General features: G+C 34.1%; 1 protein-coding gene across 1 annotated transcript; it reads left to right on the top strand.

The window, feature by feature from the left end:
- The first annotated feature begins 10,742 nt into the window (after window positions 1-10,742).
- LOC117917852 (transcription factor RAX3-like) lies at window positions 10,743-12,325 on the top strand. Its single transcript, XM_034834285.1, has 3 exons — window positions 10,743-11,032; window positions 11,135-11,264; window positions 11,395-12,325. Exons 1-3 carry the CDS (start codon window positions 10,897-10,899, stop codon window positions 12,146-12,148), a joined length of 1,020 nt encoding a protein of 339 aa, XP_034690176.1. The 5' UTR covers window positions 10,743-10,896; the 3' UTR covers window positions 12,149-12,325.
- The last annotated feature ends 6,319 nt before the right edge of the window (window positions 12,326-18,644 follow it).

Raw genomic sequence — 18,644 nt, 5'->3', positions numbered from 1 at the left:
CTACAAGAGCTTAAATTGTAGTGAAAAAAAAAAAAAAATCATCATTCTTGGCAAATTTCTTAAACGAGAAACAAACTCTTTGTATTAAAAAAGTCAAATTCGGAAATTCTAAACTAAAATCTCCAACTTCTCTACATACAAGTGTTCTTTTCTTTCAGCATGACGCGCTCTCAAAAAGGCGATGCAACCTAGAAGCTAAATCTAAAAATGAAGCTTCAAAAGTCAAAGTCAAACTCCAAACATTCTTCAACAAGCTCATGGAAGAATATCAAACACAAACAAAAGTGTCATTCATCTACCTTCAAAACTAAAGAAAACAAGGTTGGGTTCTTCAAAAAACTTGAGGAAATTGTTGATAAGTTTACTTGAGAGCAAGTCATCATTGACCCTCAATTAAATTTTGCTTCAGGAACATGTTTTTACCACCCTTGGATTAAAATCAAGTCCAAGCTTTACACATTCTTCAACAAGCTCGTGGAAGAATATCAAACACAATACAAAAACGTCATTCATCCACTTTTAAGACTAAAGAAAATCAAGACGAATTCAAAGGACTTCTTTTGTTCTCCAAAATGCTTAAGAAAAGTCTTTATAAGTTTGGTTGAGAATAAGTCATTTTTGACCCTCAATTAAACTTTGTTCCAAGGACATGAATTTATCATCCTTCGATCAAACTCAAGACAATTCACATCCTTCGATCAAACTCAAGACAAGTGATGCTCCTAGCCCGCATGAGCATAAACTGTGTACGGTGCACCAAAAAAAAAAAAAAAAGTCTACTAAGTTGAAAACCTGAAAAGGTGACTTAGGCAAAAGTTAGGGCATATGCTCGAAAGCTTAAAATTTTCTTTTAGTCTTGGCAAAAGTTAGAGCGTTAAAAAAAAAAAAAAAAAAGGTCCGCTAAGTTGAAAACCTGAAAAGGCGACTTAGGCAAAAGTTAGGGCATATGCTCGCAAGAATAAATTTTTCTTTTAGTCTTTGGCAAAAGTTGGAGCGTTAAAAAAAAAGAAAAAAAAAAAAAGGTCCACTAAGTTGAAAACCTGAAAAGGCGACTTAGGTAAAAGTTAAGACATATGCTTGCAAGATTAATATTTTCTTTTAGTCTTGGCAAAAGTTAGAGCTTTAAAAAAAAAAAAAAAGGTAGAAAAAAATGAATAAAATATGGGTCTAAGTTTTTAAATGCCACTATGCATTTAAGTTAGACAAATTCGCATGGGTGAAGACCTTAGCACTCAAGTCGTATTAAGTGCTGAAAGTACAACACCATGTACCATCAGATCCATAACTTGTTTGCATAGATATCAAGTATTATTCTGGTTTTAATTAAATATTAAAACTTGAACACCACTATGCATTCAAGTCAAACCAATTTGCATGGGTGAAGACTTTAACACATAAGTGCTGCTCAGGGCTATGACTTGATTACATGAGAGTCAAATTTTAAATATTCATATTTTTTTTATGGATATTTAATTTAATTTTAAAAAAATTCCCCTCAAGTATTAAGGTAATTTTTTTTAAATGAATTAAATTACCTGAAATTAAATTCGCTTTTGCGAATAATGGAGGCTGACACGTGTTTGAAAAAGGTAAGTCTTTTTCTTCCTTGAAACATCACTATGCATTCAAATCAAGCCAATTTGCATGGTTGAGGACTTTAGCACATAAGTGCCGAAAATACAACACTGCGTAGCATCGGGGCCATAACTTGTTTGCATAGATATCAAATATTATTCTGATTTTAATTAAATATTAAAACTTGAATACCACTATACATTCGAGTCAAACCAATTTGCATGGATGAAGACTTTAACACATAAGTGCTGAAAATACCACACCGTTTCACGTCAGGGCTACGACTTGATTACACGAGGGTCAAATTTTAAATATTCATATCATGGATATTTAATTTTATTAAAAAAAAAAAATCCACTCAAATAGTAAGGTAACTAAAAAATTAATTAATTAATTAAATTTCCTGAAATTAAATTCGTTTATGCAAATGATGAAGGTCAACACGTGTTAGAAAAAGTAAGTCTTTCTCTTCCTTGAAAAAAAAAAAACACACTTACAAGTTTGAAGAGGTGAAGATTTTTCACGGTGAATTCAAGTCGGGTTTCTCAAGTTGGGTTGAAGAACACTCAAAAAGATCAAACGAGCTTTTTAAAAAAGTTCAAGTCCAGTTTCTCAACTATTGTCCCCTTTATATATATAAAAAAAATGTATATAGGGATGACAAATTGGAAGAGGACTAAAAGTGTAAAACAGTAGTAGGAAAGCGAAGTGGAGTTTGGAAAAAAATGGAAAAGAAATATTTTTTTTGGAGAAAATAGGAAACTTCCTATTCAAATATTTCTTTGAAAAAAAAAATTACTTCAAGACTCACCCCATCCACATGACAATACATGTACGTGATGCGTCTTGAACTGGGGGCATTTGTAGACATAAAAAAAATTAGTGGATTAAATTACCACTAATTTGGTCTTAAAAAAAAAAAAAAAAAACTCTTATGGATAAGTCTCTCTAATCTCCAACTATAAAAAATGATAATAATTATAATAATAAGAAAATTATTATTATTATTATTATCTTGTTGGTAAAACCTCTCGGAGAAGAAAATTTGCTAGAATTAAGGAACTAAATCCCTTGAATTAAACAATTAAAATTGGGGAATTTGAATTTCAAATTCCCTATCTTCACCTATAAATAGAGGTGTCTTCTATCAAGAGGAGGGGATAAAAAAAATCCAGAAAGGAAAATCTTAAGGAAAAAAAAAATCCAAAGGTAACTTTGTACGGGAAAAAAAAAGGCTTCACAACAAAAGAAAGAGTTTCATTAAATCTCTCTGCAAGTTTGGTAAACGGAAAAAGAACTAATACACTCGTTCTTGGCCATTCAACAAGGTCATTCGGGAATAAGCTACTTGTGGCCCTCGATTGATTTTCGAAATCAAGAAAACGTCATTGTCGTCTTCCAAAGTGTGATCAAGGCAAAAGAATCAGAGGGAAAATATTCTTTTGGAAAGAATATTATTTTTTGAGATTGTACCCACAACAATATTTTTAATTTCAATAAATATTTTGTTCGTATTATTTTCCTATTTTTGTTTTGCTAATTTCGCAGGACCAAAAATTTACGAAATTTGTGCGTACAGATATATCATGTCCCTTGGGTTTATCCTAATGAGATGTAATCATAAAATTTATGGTTATAGTAATTCCTTATTTGGAATTTGACATATGTTCTTTTTGAGTTATAATATGTTAGTTGATCATATAATAGAAGGATTTTAGACTCAAAGATTGTACATGTAATTTTGAGAGATTGATAACATCCACCTTATTATATTATAAACACTAATTTATAAGGAGTTTGCATATAGTGAATAGAATGTCACAAATTTGAGTTCTTGTATCTTGTTATAATATCATATAATACTAAAGTATAGTTGACTCTCTGTAGTGGGATATTGAGTTAACTTCAAAATTGAATTTTGAGGGAGTTAGTATTTTCCCATGGGTCATAGTGGTTCTCATTCAAATTGATGACATATTTATTTAGGGGTATTTTGGTTCTTTATTCATATCTATACATAAAAGCATTGTGATAAATAGGGATATTTTGGTTCTTTATTCATATCTATACATAAAGGCATTTTGATAAATATGCATGGTTGCATAAGAGCTTGTGATTTGTTAATGATCTCTCTAGATTGTGCTAATTGATTAATTAAAGCCCAATAAGGCTAATTAATTAATAAATTACAACCTAAAAAGGCTGGATTAAGTGATGAAAGCCTAAGATGAACTCGTCACTTAAACCAATAGGAAACCTATATAAATCCCTATTTGGGGTTTATGGTTTCACTTTTAAATACTTTAGTCTTCCTATTCACTCCAGAGAAAAGAGAGCCCTAACCACCACCATTGTGTGAGGTTTTCACCATCTCAAGTGCTTAAATCCAAGGAAAGAAAGCGATTAGGTGAAAGATCTCTTGATCTATGAGATCTGTATTCATTTTTCATTGACAAAAAATGATCTATGAACATCCAGATAATAGGCAAAGCATTCTAAACCTCTATATTTATTTATTTATTTATTTATTTTAAACTTGTATGCTTCTGCTTGTTAAATTTTAGAAAGCTTTAGGAAGTTTTTGCAAGTACCTTATCAATTCAAGGCTAAGAATGGAGTAATATAGAGATTCCTAATGCTATGTGATTGCTTCTATGTGAAATCCTAAATAAAGGGAAATAACAAAATGATATTTTTTTTTAGACTTCAACACTCTAGCACCATTATAGGAGCAAAGGATGATATCTATCATGAGTTCACCAATAATGCAAGATCCAAGAATGGAGGGAACAACACAAAAAAAAGGAAAATATCACTTTACAACAATTGTAGGAACGAATTGAGAAGCAACAAGAACAACTAAACTAGTTGATCATTAGCTTGATGTAATAGAATGAGATGTTGACTCATGATAATGAGGAATTGAGGGTGTGGTTATTAGGATATAAATCTTGACCCCACTCCTTACACCATACCTACATTATCATCTCACATGGATCCCAATATGCCGATTCTTCCTCGATGGAAAAAGTTGGTTGGAAATGAAATAATGCATTTTTTTTTTTTTGGGAGAAAGGTGCTTTGGAGTTACAATTAGATGAATTGAAAACTAGCTTGGATTCCATGAAAAGAAAAACCATATATCATATATCAATAGAATTATTTATTAGTTGATTAGTACTCCATTTGCTTCATATGTCCCCCACGTTGACATCCCTTAGGGTTTATTTTCCAAAAACTTCAAACTTATGATGAGATGAGAGTTCCATTGGATTATTTGATGCACTTTGGATAACTCATGATTCTCATGCAAGGGAATGGTGCCCTCACGTACAAAGCTTTTTTGTTAAGTCTGTAGAAACCAACACTTGTTTGGTTCCATAACTTGTCAAATGGATATCCATTACTTCTCTTATCTCTATATGATATTTGTTTCATATTATATGTACTCTTTGAGGCAAAGATGGAACATGGATTCATTGTTCAAGGCCAAAATGGTAGATGGAGAGAGCCTAAGGAATATATGTGTTGTTTTGGTGTTATTTGAATGTTATGATGATGCTATTGTGAGGATAACTTTAAAAGAGGATTGCTAGTCAATTCTAATCTTTGCAAGTCCTTAGATAAGAAAGAGATAACAAATAGAGGGAATCTTTTACCAGGGCATATAAATAGGCAAGTTTGAAGTAAGATGATGTTATAGGAACTCCAATTATTATTGTAACCAATGAAGAACAAAAAAGACAATTGTCTTAAGGAGAGGGGTCTTAATAGAATAAACATACTAGAGATAAAGGATCCCATGCTTCTCAACAATTGAAAACTGAAAGGAGAGGTTTTGAAACAACTTTACAAAGTTGAACACTCCTTACACACAAGTCTTCCAAGAATTATGTAAGTTGCAAGACTTTCTAAAAAGAAAGTGACTTTATCCTTGCTAAGGGGGAAGTGACTTTACCAACAAGCGTAGGGCCTATAATTGTATGGTCAAGTTTCTTGTTGTGACAATTGTTTCTCTCTTTAATATGATTTAAGGAAGAACATAGATTTGTTAGTTGAACGTCATGCCACCAACTTAATGTTAAAAAGATTTTGTTTTCCAACTTCTTAAGATGTGATCGAATAATAAGGGAATCAGGTATCCAATAAAAATTGTTGTTGTGTTGGTATGAAAGGATCTTTCATAAAAATAAATATCATATCAAGAAAATTTTTGCAATTAAAATGTGGTGAGGAAGTGTGGTAATTCTTTCTTGGCCACATAAGACATGGAGAAAGTTAACTTGGTGGTATATCTCTTGCTAACATAGAGAAAATTAACTTGGTGGAATAACCCTTGCTAATATGGAGAAAGTCAAATTCTCATTCTCTAGTAATTTCCACAAATTTGTTCTTTAAGCCTTCATTACAATTTGGGTGATTAAGAACAAGGAAACACAATATTTTTAACAAGGACGAAAACATGTACTGTCGTTTTCAAATTTCTTTAAAATGTAAAGAAACAAAATCACCCATAACTCCAACCCAAGTCGATCTGTAACTTATGACTAGACAATGGCCTAATCACATTGAAGTGAACTTAACTTGGATGTAATTTGAAGAAGAAAAGAAAGCAATGAAAGAATGAGCAAAAAAGAAGCATCGGGTGTATCTAAAAGTAGTAGTATAGTATAATTTTATTATAATTATCAGTTCCAAAGTTCAAATATTTGTTATATGGAAAACAATGAATACATACTTGCCTATCCACCTCATATAAGACACAAAACATCACTTCTAAACTTTTCATCTTTCTTAAGTCACTATTGAAGAAGATAGGGTGTGATGAAGGAGTAAGAAACAAAAGGTGGATACTACTTGAAATAAAACCCTAATTTAATCACATCTAAAGAGCATAGAACTAGAAACTACCAAATTAAAATGTAAAAATTAATCTTGTATTTGACAAGAAGTGAAAAGTCATGTCCTTAGGAACCTAAAGACAAACATTAGGTGATGGGTGCATTTATAGCACCATAGTCATAATCATTTAAAATTTGAACTTAAGTGCATTTCCCACTTCGTAGCTCATGAGACATGATATCATCATCATGAGTGAGGAAGATGTTGTTTGCACTAGTAGTTGAAGAAAGTTCACTACTCATTGAGAAGGAGACATTTCTAGTAAGGGGCATATTGATAGACTCATTTGAGTAACATAATACATGGACATTTTAATAACATGATATACAAGCCAATATACAAGGAACTCGAAGGAACCTTATTCAAAGGCATTGTCAAGCAATCTTAGCAAACTGTTCTTTCTTCAACCTTGTAATATGAGCACCTAGAACTTGAAGAGTAAAAGAAAAGTATGGGAAAGATAATAGAAAAGTGGCAAGAGGCTGTCTTTGTTAGTTGGAGGACATTGGATGCATAGCCATCTTGAAATATAATACAGAGTTATACTTATAAGTTCTGTGTAATTGTTTTCATGTAAAATTATAAATAATAAAAAGAAAAGAAAAAAGGAAAAAAGAGAAGGGATTGACCATTTTTTAAGACTCCAATAATCTCTTACTACTAGAAATGCCTTGGCAAAACATAGATTTATATCTCAATTAATTTTATTTTATTATTCATCTTATTTTTCATTTCTTTAGGGATCAATAATGAAGTAAAAGGAAAGAATCTCAATTATTAATAGTAGGATTAAGCTAAATGATTAAAAAAAAAAAAAAATATGAAAAAAAAAGAAGAAAATTGGTGTGAAAGGTTTTTTTCAATAGCCTAGAGCACATGCAAACTTGAACAAACCTTTAAATTAATAGTGTAAAACAAAATCCTTAGCATCAAACATAGAAGATGTTAAGATAAAGAGAAAATAGATTAAAATAAAGGAAAGGTGCCACGTATCAATAATAAAATATTTTAAGATCCCTTTCTAGAAGAATTGAAATAATTCACGCATGATTACGTAAAAAAAACTTAATGGGATGGTTTCTAGAAAATTATTTTGGAGTGACTCGATCAAATTAGAAGTCAAAGTAATTTAAGTAAAGTAATTGGACTTTTGATTTTGTAAAAAGATGGTAATATCATATTTGTCCATATAACCATGAGTGTGAAAACATTAACGTTATCTAACATAAAATTTAATAATCAAGTGATATGTTAATTATGATTTATTATTTACTACACAAAGGAAGAGAAAAAAAAAAGGATTAAAGGAATTTAAAAATATATATATAAAATACCCATTAAGGTCATTTCACAAATTCACGTATAGTAATAGTTAGGACACTCCCAAATATCTTAAAAGGCATCTTAATAATTAGTTTGTAATATTTCAAAGCCTATAATTGAAATAATTTTGTAAGGAAATTACTCATTTATTTCTCAAGAAAGAGTGAGAAACGTGCCCAACTTTATTTGATTGAATAATTGACTCCCGAAAAAGAGTATGTTGGAGACTCAGAGACTTGTCAAATTCTTCTACTCCATTGTCCTTCATTTACACAAAGGAAGAGGGTTTTTTTTTGCTTTATTTATTTAAAAAAAAAATTATTTTTAGGATCTACAATTTATTTTATTTCCTACTATTTTTTTTTTAAATTTTAAAATAATTATAAAATTGAACCAGACTAGAAATGAAAGAATATGATTGCAGGTATGAAACTGGGAAAGCCCGGTCGCCAAGAAGTGTGAAAAATGCGACTGAAAAAGATAGTAGAAGCGAGCTGTACTCTAAGACTAGTTCAAAACAAGCTGGGTCGTAAAGATGGCCCGCCATTAAGACCATTTCGTTCTTGACGTGTCCAAAACGTTATGTACTTTTCAATGTTTTCATTATCATAGGCTTTATTTGCAATCAGGCACACAACATGTATGAAATAACAGTGAAAAATCAACACCCATATCCTGGTAAACTTTAATTTAATTAAAGCCATCTTTGACTTTTTATCATTTCATCTTCTCTAGAGTCAAGTTCACTTCTTATTTTCTATGGGTGTTCATATACCTTTTAGCTCCTCCCTCTCTTTTTCCCTCCAGGGAACACTCGAAGAAGTTCAACTTTAATTTTACAGTTCATTTCCAAATTAATTTAAATCACATATTCAAAATAATAAACATAAAAAATAAGTAGCTTAATGAAAGCGCAACATGCGGGCAAAATGGTCAAATTCGTGACGCAATTGACTTTGACAGTGGCTGCTGCTTCTCCATTTTTTTTTTCCGTGATAGTCTTGTACATTGTATCTTTATCATGTTTCAGATTAATGGCCAAGAATAGACACTTGTCCATGGTTGGCTTCATAAGTATTTGTCTTATAAGATTAATGTTATATTACGTTGCTTATACTAAGGGAAAGACATATACGAAGAAAAAAAGAAAAATCGGAGTAGAACGATGACATTTGTCATTTAAATTTATATTTTTATTATTAATTGTTAATGATAGGTTGAGGCGTTGCCCCTACGATATGATTTAAGAGTATTTTTAAAATTTCATTATTTAAGGATTAGTATAAATACTTTTTTATATAACCATAATTTGATATATAATAAAAGTTTTTTTTCTTGTTTACGTAGACTTAAACAATTTATTGAATTATGTTAAATTTGTGTATGTGGTTTTTTTCTTTTACTCTAATTTTTTTATTAGGAATTGTTATACGAATATCAACAATTATTTAATAGTATTATTAATTTATAATAGACTTTTTTGGCAGACTTTTTGACAATGTTTGCCAGTGAATGAAAACGATTAACCTCCATATAATTATACTACGAAAATAAAATCCCCACTCAATTTCCTTGGAATGTCGATCATAAAGATGATCAACATGTCTAAGTGCAAAAATTTTGTTTGACTACCACTTTCACTTTTAGTTTCTTTTCTAGACAGCAGTCCAAAGGTGGGTATGTTTTATCTAAAGGTGGCCATTATTATTTTTGTTGCCATCATCCAGAACCTTTCGTGTTGCTCTTTTGATCTTTTTAATCTTTTTTTTTTTAAAAAAAAAATTAAAAATTAAAAATTAGTGGTCTCTTTCAAATCATGAGCCAATATTCACCTCAAGCTCGCGTCAAAGGTAATTAATGTTCTACGTGTTGGTCATTTGGTCACCTACCAAAAGGGTAGTACCAACATCCTATCCTCCTAACCCACATGATTAATGCAATATCTTCTAGATACATTCAGGTCTTTGTCATCTTATAATTTATCAGAAGCAAAACAATGTGATTCGAGAGATAATTACTTCTGATTTTTGATTAATTTACATATCATTGAAATTACCAAAGCAAATTAAAAATGGATCATTTAGAAATAATTTTGATAAAATTATATATTTTTATCCCATATTTTTTTTTTCTAAATGAAATGGGGGAGAATGAAAATAAAAATAAAAAGGATAAAAAATGTATTTGATGAAATTTCAAATCGATGACAATTCGAGAAATTAACCCATAAAAATGAATAGTTTAATAATATTTTTTATTAGATGAATATAATTGAAAAATAAATAAATTTTAGAAGTTGTACATGATAATCACTTAAACTAATTTTTTTTTGGGTCCTTTAAAAGAGATTTTTAAAAGCTTGTGATTAGTGGTTTTGATTCTCCTAAAATGAGAAAAATAATGATGGAACATATAGCTTAATGATATAAAATGAAAATGGAGCTCGAAACTTATACACGAACATCCCACATAGAGGAGGTCTCAAAAGGTTACAACCGATATGGAAAATAACATCCAAAGAGGAGAGTAATAATCCACTAGGGTAAACTTTGAATGTGATAAACAACACAGGCCCCTCCATCATTGATCATTAATGTGATGACATGCATGGCAGGCTTTTATGGTGGCTACACCGTACCTGGGCGGACCCAAATGGAGAGGAGCCAAATCCACAACACACACCGAATGTACACTGAATGTTTGGTCTCTCGCACTAGCTCGCCTTACGTGGGTCAACACATCGGACGATCAGGATGATCCGAGATGGTACGCACACCAGAATTAACTTGATAGTGGAGGCGTGTGTGCGAGATTTTGTTATAGGGTTATTAGATTCTAGAGTGAGAAAGACAATGAGATAAACTCCGGTCTCCACACTCCTGTTCTGGCATTTCTAATTTCCACATTATTCTATTCATAAAGGACCTTCTTTTTCCCATTCTTCTTTTTGAAATTCTGAGACCGTTCCATGTTTCTCCTTCTCCAGTTATTATAATATATCTATCTCTGGCCAGGCGCATATATATTATAAAAGCATCTACTACTGGATAATAAGGAGAGACCAACTTTCACCCTCATAGCAGCAACACCAAAAACATGGGGAGAGCTCCTTGCTGTGACAAAGCCAACGTCAAGAAAGGGCCATGGTCACCAGAGGAAGATGCCAAGCTCAAGACTTATATTGAGAAAAACGGCACTGGGGGCAACTGGATAGCCTTACCTCAAAAGATTGGTAAAGGAATATCAGTAAACATCAGGCTTCTCTATCTGTTGATTTTAGATCTCTTTCATGGACTCAAAACTGATGAAAATTGCATATTTTTGTGTGGTTTAGGCCTTAAGCGATGTGGGAAGAGCTGCCGCCTCCGCTGGTTGAATTATCTCAGGCCCAATATCAAACATGGAGGATTTTCAGAGGAGGAGGATAACATCATTTGCAGCCTCTATATAAGTATTGGAAGCAGGTGATCTTTTCTTTATTCAAGAATTAATATATCCTAATTACATGAATTCTTTTTCTAGCTAGGGGCTTGTGTTCATTGATAAGTTATGGGCTCGAAAGATTAAACGAAGTTATTGTTTTTGAGTGCATAGGTGGTCCGTCATCGCGACTCAATTACCGGGAAGAACTGATAATGATATTAAGAACTACTGGAACACAAGGTTGAAGAAAAAGCTACTCGGCAAGCAGCGGAAAGAACAACAGGCTCGCCGAGCTAACTACCTCAAGCAAGAGATGAAGAGAGAACCTGGGATTTTTGTGGTTCCTGATCAGGCCGTTGGCAGAAACCCTTATTGGGCGGAGCTGCCTGCAGTATCTGTGCATCCGAACCAAGATCCGGATATCAAGGACCAAGCATCCATTAAGAAATTGCTGATCAAGCTGGGAGGAAGATTTGGTGATGATGGTCAACAACCAGGCAGTAACAGCATAAACTTTCAGTACCCTCTTGATATTTCCACCGCACAAGATGGTCCATATGAGACATCCATGAACATGTTTGCCTCATCTACGTCGACCATGAATTCAATCAACAGTACGGGTTCCCAATTGCCAAACACCCACTATGACGTCAATGGATCAGCTTCAAATGTTCTTCAAGGGTATAACAGCCTCCTAAATGAACTGGTGTATGGCAACCCACAACAATTAGATGGCTCTGGGAGCTTTTACGGAATAGAAGACATCGCCAATGGTAGCACTGGGACTAGCTCCGCAGAAAGCAGCAGTTGGGGAGATATAAACTCTCTGGTTTACCCCTCTATCATCTCCAATTATGGAGTTGGCCAACAAGGGCCATTACAAGATTCTGGTTTTGAAGAGTTGAGGTACCTGGGCTCCCAATAGCAGCACTGTACATTGGTGGTGTAAATTTGTACCACTAGGGGATTCGGTGGAGGAATTTCATAGAATCTTAATGAACTCACTCAGAGTTTTGTTTGTTCTGTGCTTTCACTTTCATTCTGATTTGTGCTCTCAAATTTGCTTGATTTAATTATAAGCTATTTATCTTTTTCAGTTCAATTTTCCTCCACGATTTATACATCTTTAAGAGCTTCACATCCTAGCGAGGATAGCACTTCATCGCTATTGTTTGTCCATTTCAGCCTACACCCTGAGTGCATTCATGTTTGGATATGTTTCTCTTCTGATTGGTCTCCTTGGATTACAGAAGCCTTGGAACAATTTTTTTTTTTACCTATGCTTAATTACTACGTAAAGGTCTTTTGCTTTTTCCTCTTTCTTCTAAGTTCTAACACATGGGTTGAATGGGTTGAAATGTATCTGTCACAAAGTTCCCCTTTACCCTCTATGAAAAGGCAGTAGTAAAGTTGGAAAGGTGCTTTGACATTTTGGCCACAACTTGCTCGGCTCTTGCAGGTAGAGCATCCAAAAATGGCCGCATTCCCTTATTGTTATCTTCATGTCCTTAATTACAGTAAGAGCTGTGAGATCACATCTTATCGTCAGTCCATCACATAGTTCCAACTAGAATAAGAAAGCTGGAGTCGCCTGAAGTTACACTTTCTATGTTCTGGGTATTTCAGTTGGGCTAGTTCAAGTACCTGGTGGATGAAAATGGCATGTCTTTAGTCCCACCACAATCAAATTCAGGACAGATCATTGAACTCCTTCTCTTCGTCTCCTTTTTCCTTTTGCCGTTTTTTCTGGGGGTTGCCCCTTTTTGGAGTGAGTTAATTAATTGTTTGCTCGTAGTATATATGTTTCTCCTCATGATTTCATATCTCCTTTTTTACAGATGTATGTGGGAGATAATAACATGACATCATAATTTCAAAAATGCATGTTTTGATCTAGCTTTATGCATATATCTGCTTTTCTTTGGGCTCTTTTATTTGGTGCATGGATGTTGAGAATGGATCAAGAATTAAAAAATTCCAGAAAGTATGTCAAAACCTTCATGTCCACTTTTCAGATCATAGCTCGCCAACATTGAACATCACCACATCAAAATCACATTTCCTGTTCCCTGTCTGATTCTATCTTTTCTTCAACTTCACAAAGCTTGCCTGGCATTATTGGACAGGAAGTACAAGTTGTTTAATGGAAAATGGATAAATGGCCCCATTTAGTGTATAAGTGAATTCCAGATAATAGCATCCCAGGTTCCTTTATTGAGATACCCTTCTTCTGAAGATGGACTTTTAAACTAATAGTCTTTTTCTTCAATGTATTTAGGTAGACCGGAACATCGGTGTGATGTCCACAGCATCCTCTGGCTACCCACATGGGAGATCACCAAGCTTTATCATTCATGACCTAATGCCCTCTTCAGAAACATTTTGAATTAGTTTTCTTTGAATACCGAAAACAAGATATATATCCTACATATTAATAATGATATTGAAGAGTTCACCATAGAATCGTTTCCTGTTACATTGGTTCTGAATGGTATAAAATGAGGATTAATTACTCATCTCCAATAATTGAAATACTCTGAAATATTGTCAGTTGTACGAAGGCATGTCTGGTTCTTATTGATGAAATAAATTCAAGTTTGTAACTTGCTTTCATCTACTGGTTCTTGTTTGGGCCATATATAGGCCATCATGTCAATTCCCTATGATCATAAGAATGAAATTTTCAGGATCCATCCTCAAAATGTCTGGTTAAGGGCATTACTGTACTGGTTGTCTATCCATTGGAGTATACCACCTTTCTCCAGGCATGGGTCCTGGTCCTGCTATTCCAATAATATGATCCATGACTTCAAAATGGGTCACCTCTGGTTATTTTCTCAATGAGGCATCTATTTTCACAAACAGCATCATCAAGTAGATCGAAATCCATAATGACATAGGGAAGAATTCATATCAGCTAAATATTTATATATTGTAGAAAGAACCAAAGGTGCCCAACCTTTGAATATAAGAAGCTCAAGCAGGGAAAAGTAACGTCCAAAACTACGAATACATGCCAAACAAAAGAAGAATTGCTGATTTAATGTCAATCTGGGAAATCATTTCCAAGAAAAACATGTCTAACAAATGCAAGACGAAACTCTTATGCAGCGCGTTTGTGATTAGAGAGAATAATTATCAACACAAGCGCGTCTGTAAGAGATCCATTGGATATCATCTATCATGTCTATGCTCTCAAGTCAAAAGTGGATAAAAGAAGATGGAAGCACTCAGCTGAAAAAAATTGACCAAGTCTTCTGTAGCCTAAGTGGAATTCAGCTATTTGCTCAGTCAATCAGCTCTTTTGCACTCAACAAAAAACTTAATAGTAAGCTACAGGAAAGGAGGGACTTCAGTAAACAAAATGTGCCTAGTGCTACACTTTTCTCCTCATATGGATTCTAAAACTGGAAGTTTCCTTTTTCCCTTTCCTATTGTTTAGACTCATATCATACCCTCAATGCTTTGATTTTGTCAATCACCTGTTACGACATTTTTTATTTGGCATTCCATCACCATTTATTCGATATGATCAGCGGTAAATGAACCATGATGTCATGATATCGTCGCTGCTTCGAAGTGGTTAGAAGCCTAGAGATGCTGTAACCAGGTTCGTGACTCACATATATATGCTTGAACAGATTCATACCAACATTGATCAACATTTTACCGGATAACTAATTAACTGGCAAGCAGCCTTGAAGGTAATCTAATTGATCTAAGGGAGATCATCTACTTATCTATACCCATTCCAATTCTCTATAAACATCGCTAGAGATTTAGTCATAAGAGGTTCCTGGCTATCAAGAAGACCCATTCCGTAGCAGGTAGGCTTACTGCATTTTACATGGCAATAGTACATAGCAAGGAAAATATATGCTTACACATGGAACTAAAAATAGTTGGATTCCTCTCTTTACTTTTCATCATTGAGTTTCCCTTCTGTACTCAACTTTGCCAAATGAGGCAATTGAAGTAGTCCATTTCTCATGTAGTTGTTACAAACTGGATCAAACCACTAGTTTCCATCTTGACTTCTGCTTGTTTGGTGGACCAAGTTAACATCTTTTTGTTAAAATTTGGTTGAGATGATTAGAATCCGAAACTTGATTTTGTCAATGAAATGTCAGAGTCTATTCTCAAACCAACTCTCAGATAAGTGTAGCTTGCAAAAATTAATTAGTAGCTAGCTAGGATTAAGACATCTTTCCCATTGATTAATCTAACTTCTTGTCCTTTCCGCACCTACCGTCCAGTAGATTCCACCTTGAATGATGAAGAAATTAACGAAGTACAGTAACTGAAAAAGGCCTGCCAAAACCAGAAAAAATTAAATAAAAAGTGCTTGGGTCCATGTATCTTTTATCTGTACTCATAATTTTCATTTCATTTGTGCTTGCTTAATTGAAAATGTATGCCTCTATGTAATTTCCATCCTGTAAAGAAGGTGGAGGCTGCTCGAGGAAATTTGTTACAAGACTTTTTTGAGGCTATAGACAACAGCTATCAATTATTGAAAGCGAAAACCAACTAGCTGTTCCAATCATTTTCAACAAACAGCAACAAAACAAATAAAATAAACTATATAAAATTTAGGAACGTTAAATTTTTTATTTCATAAAAGGTTCAACATATGCATACCATGCTATAAAGTTGCGACTTCGACATAATGAGCTATGGATGATGGATTCTTGACGCAATCGGGTCGAGCTAATTAATCACTCCTGGTTCCTGGTTCATGGTTCATTAACTGTCCAGTTCAAGGTATAGGATTTGACTACATATATATGATACAAAGTTCCTTATAACATGATTAAAAGATTGAAAATAATTCAAAACTGGAGACGTAGAATCAAAGAAACCTTAGCCTTGGCTGTAGTGCAATGTCATATAAATTACCTGTAATTCAAAAAGTTACTATTAATAAAATGACTTATGTAAGTGGTGACATCAATGGGAGGAGAAAATAAGATGGAGTGAACAATAATGGAGTCTATACCAGGCACTAACATCTCAATGCAAAATGTCAAAAGACCTCTGAAACATGAATTTAAAATGGAGGTGTAAACTGTAACCTGTGCCACCCCATCTTATCCTGTACTAATTTAAACAGCAAGCATCCAAGGTTCCGGTTTAATATTGCCTAAATATGAATGGAGGAGTAGGACCCAGTTGACAGATGGGGGGCTGCCGGGTTGTTGCCCTTGGAAAAATTGCATTTGTGGTAGATATACGGGGTTTGACTTGCTGTACGGCATGCATAGCCAAAATAATCTGTCAGCTTGTTAAGTTTTTAGATTAAAAAGACTTAATATCATGAAGCAGCGGGAAATTTAGAAACGGCTCCAAATGAGCTTCACAGAGCCTATTTACACACCATCTTTATTTAATTCAACACTCCCGACATGGTGCTCAAGGTTATATAGTGGATTGTCTCGGAATTTTGTGTCCCATACAATACCCAAGAATCCAAAAGACCCCAGTTGGTGACAAAAAAATGTTATTTAAGTACAAAGCATAGAATTAAGCAATGAAGATCTGTAAAGCGAGGAGGAATAGGGATGAGAAGCAGGAGAGAAAGAGCCCTCAAGGAAAGGGCCAAAAATTTCAAACTTTGGAGTAAATTATAGAGCACATTCTGTCAACTCCATGACGATGATAAACACCAAATGCACCATGATCAAGTCGTTAGGGTCATCCAAGCCACGACAAGAGCCATGCGACGACCTTCTAGCATCTTTTTCATTTTTATATACAACCCAAATCAAATAAATTATTCCCACATTCTTTTGTTTATTTAGTGATGCCGACACTCACTAACATGAGAATATCTTTCCCATTTATTTTAATTCAGTCAGGTCTTTAAACTTTATCAGACTTGTTTTTAATTATCAAACAAATTCATTATTAATTTCTCCTCTCAATTATTCTGGTTCCAGCAAGAAGAAGTCAGCAATTTACTGCTTTTGATTGGGCTGTGCAACAAGATTGATATGATAGTTCATCGCAATAATTTTTTATTTACCGGGATTTATTCTCTTCCCATGAAAAGCCAAAAATGAAGAGTCTTGAGCAGCATCTAGTCATGTTTTATTAGCACAAAGTCAAGGTTACAAATATCTTTAGGTAGGCATGAAGGGTCAATGGGCCAGGCTTTCTGTCATGTCAGCGTACAGAGTTTGTATGGGCCTTGAAATTAGCTCAATGTTGAAACTTGGGCGAGCGGTGTATGGATACGGGCCTTAGTCTACTTCTAAAATGAAATATTGAACAAAATGGGCCTGATTTAAATGCGCAAGAGCCCAATGGTCCATGGGCCAAAATCATGCTTATATTACTTACTGTAGGGTTGGACCCAGCCCTATGGATGTGGGCCTTGCTCTACTGCTAACGTTAAACATTGAACAATATGGGCCAAGTTTAAATACTCAAGAGCCCAAGGGACGACCCCAAAGGCCAATGGGCCAAAATCATGGATTTATTACATTGTATACTGTAAGGTTGGGCCCAGCCTAGTTGTGAACCTACAGACTTCAACAGGTAATGACTTAAAGTTAAGCTACCCCCAAAAAAGAAAGGCCCTCTAAAACGGTGTGGGCTGCAGGGCGCTTGGGCGCAGACCATAGGCCCACCTCAGTTGCGGACCCTAGAATTCAGCTGAACCATGGGTGTTTTTCACATTTTTGATGAACGAGTTGGTCCCGATAAATATCATTTGAATGAAAAATAGTTTAAGGTAAATTAATAGGCTCAGATGAGAGGATGGCAAGAAATATCCGGAACTAGAGAATATCTAAATTTATTAAAAAAAAAAAAAAAAAAAAAGGTAAAGACATTTGGCATAATACTGAATTGAAAAGGTTGGTAGTTAGGGTGAATTTGATGAGTTTGGGGCCCTCCAAATCAGGACATACGTGGAGATGGAGGAAGTCCAAGGGAAATTTTCTTGGGCGGCACCGAATTAAAATAGTTGGATTGAGTGAAACAAATCACAATGGCATGATACTTGAGCGGGATATTAGGGATACTCTCACCACTTAGGAAGCAATAAAGAAAGTTGTATGCTGGGAAAAAGAAAGAGAGGTCCCCTAAGGAAACTCATCGCCTCCTTCAAACTATCAAAACAACTTTTTGGTTGGAATCAATCTTTCAATTCAAGTTTATCCTGTACTGGTATAATTTCTTCCTCAATGTAGTTGAAGAATGGCAATGTACTAGTAGTATGTTAATGGGACGTCACCTCAAAGGCCTTTTATCATTTCATCTATAGATTTCTAGCTCAGTGTTCACTTGCTATGAATTTTGGTTTCACTTTGTTTCTGAACAAAACACCAGCAAAAGCTACTTTCACTACCATAAAAAATGATCAAATGAATGTAGCTCGTACCTTTTGCTTAATAGCTGTGTCGCGTACTTTATGG

This window comes from Vitis riparia, chromosome 7 (genome assembly GCF_004353265.1).
Source record: "Vitis riparia cultivar Riparia Gloire de Montpellier isolate 1030 chromosome 7, EGFV_Vit.rip_1.0, whole genome shotgun sequence".
NCBI classification, from domain to species: Eukaryota; Viridiplantae; Streptophyta; class Magnoliopsida; order Vitales; family Vitaceae; genus Vitis; species Vitis riparia.
This window is presented reverse-complemented; position numbering and strand designations above follow the sequence as displayed.

Bases quoted from the DNA above. Each gene is read 5' to 3' on its own strand.
- LOC117917852 (XM_034834285.1), top strand. From the start codon at position 10,897: ATGGGGAGAGCTCCTTGCTGTGACAAAGCCAACGTCAAGAAAGGGCCA. The intron at 11,033-11,134 runs GTAAAGGAATAT...TGTGTGGTTTAG, and splicing joins AGCCTTACCTCAAAAGATTG to GCCTTAAGCGATGTGGGAAG. The intron at 11,265-11,394 runs GTGATCTTTTCT...TTGAGTGCATAG, and splicing joins TATATAAGTATTGGAAGCAG to GTGGTCCGTCATCGCGACTC.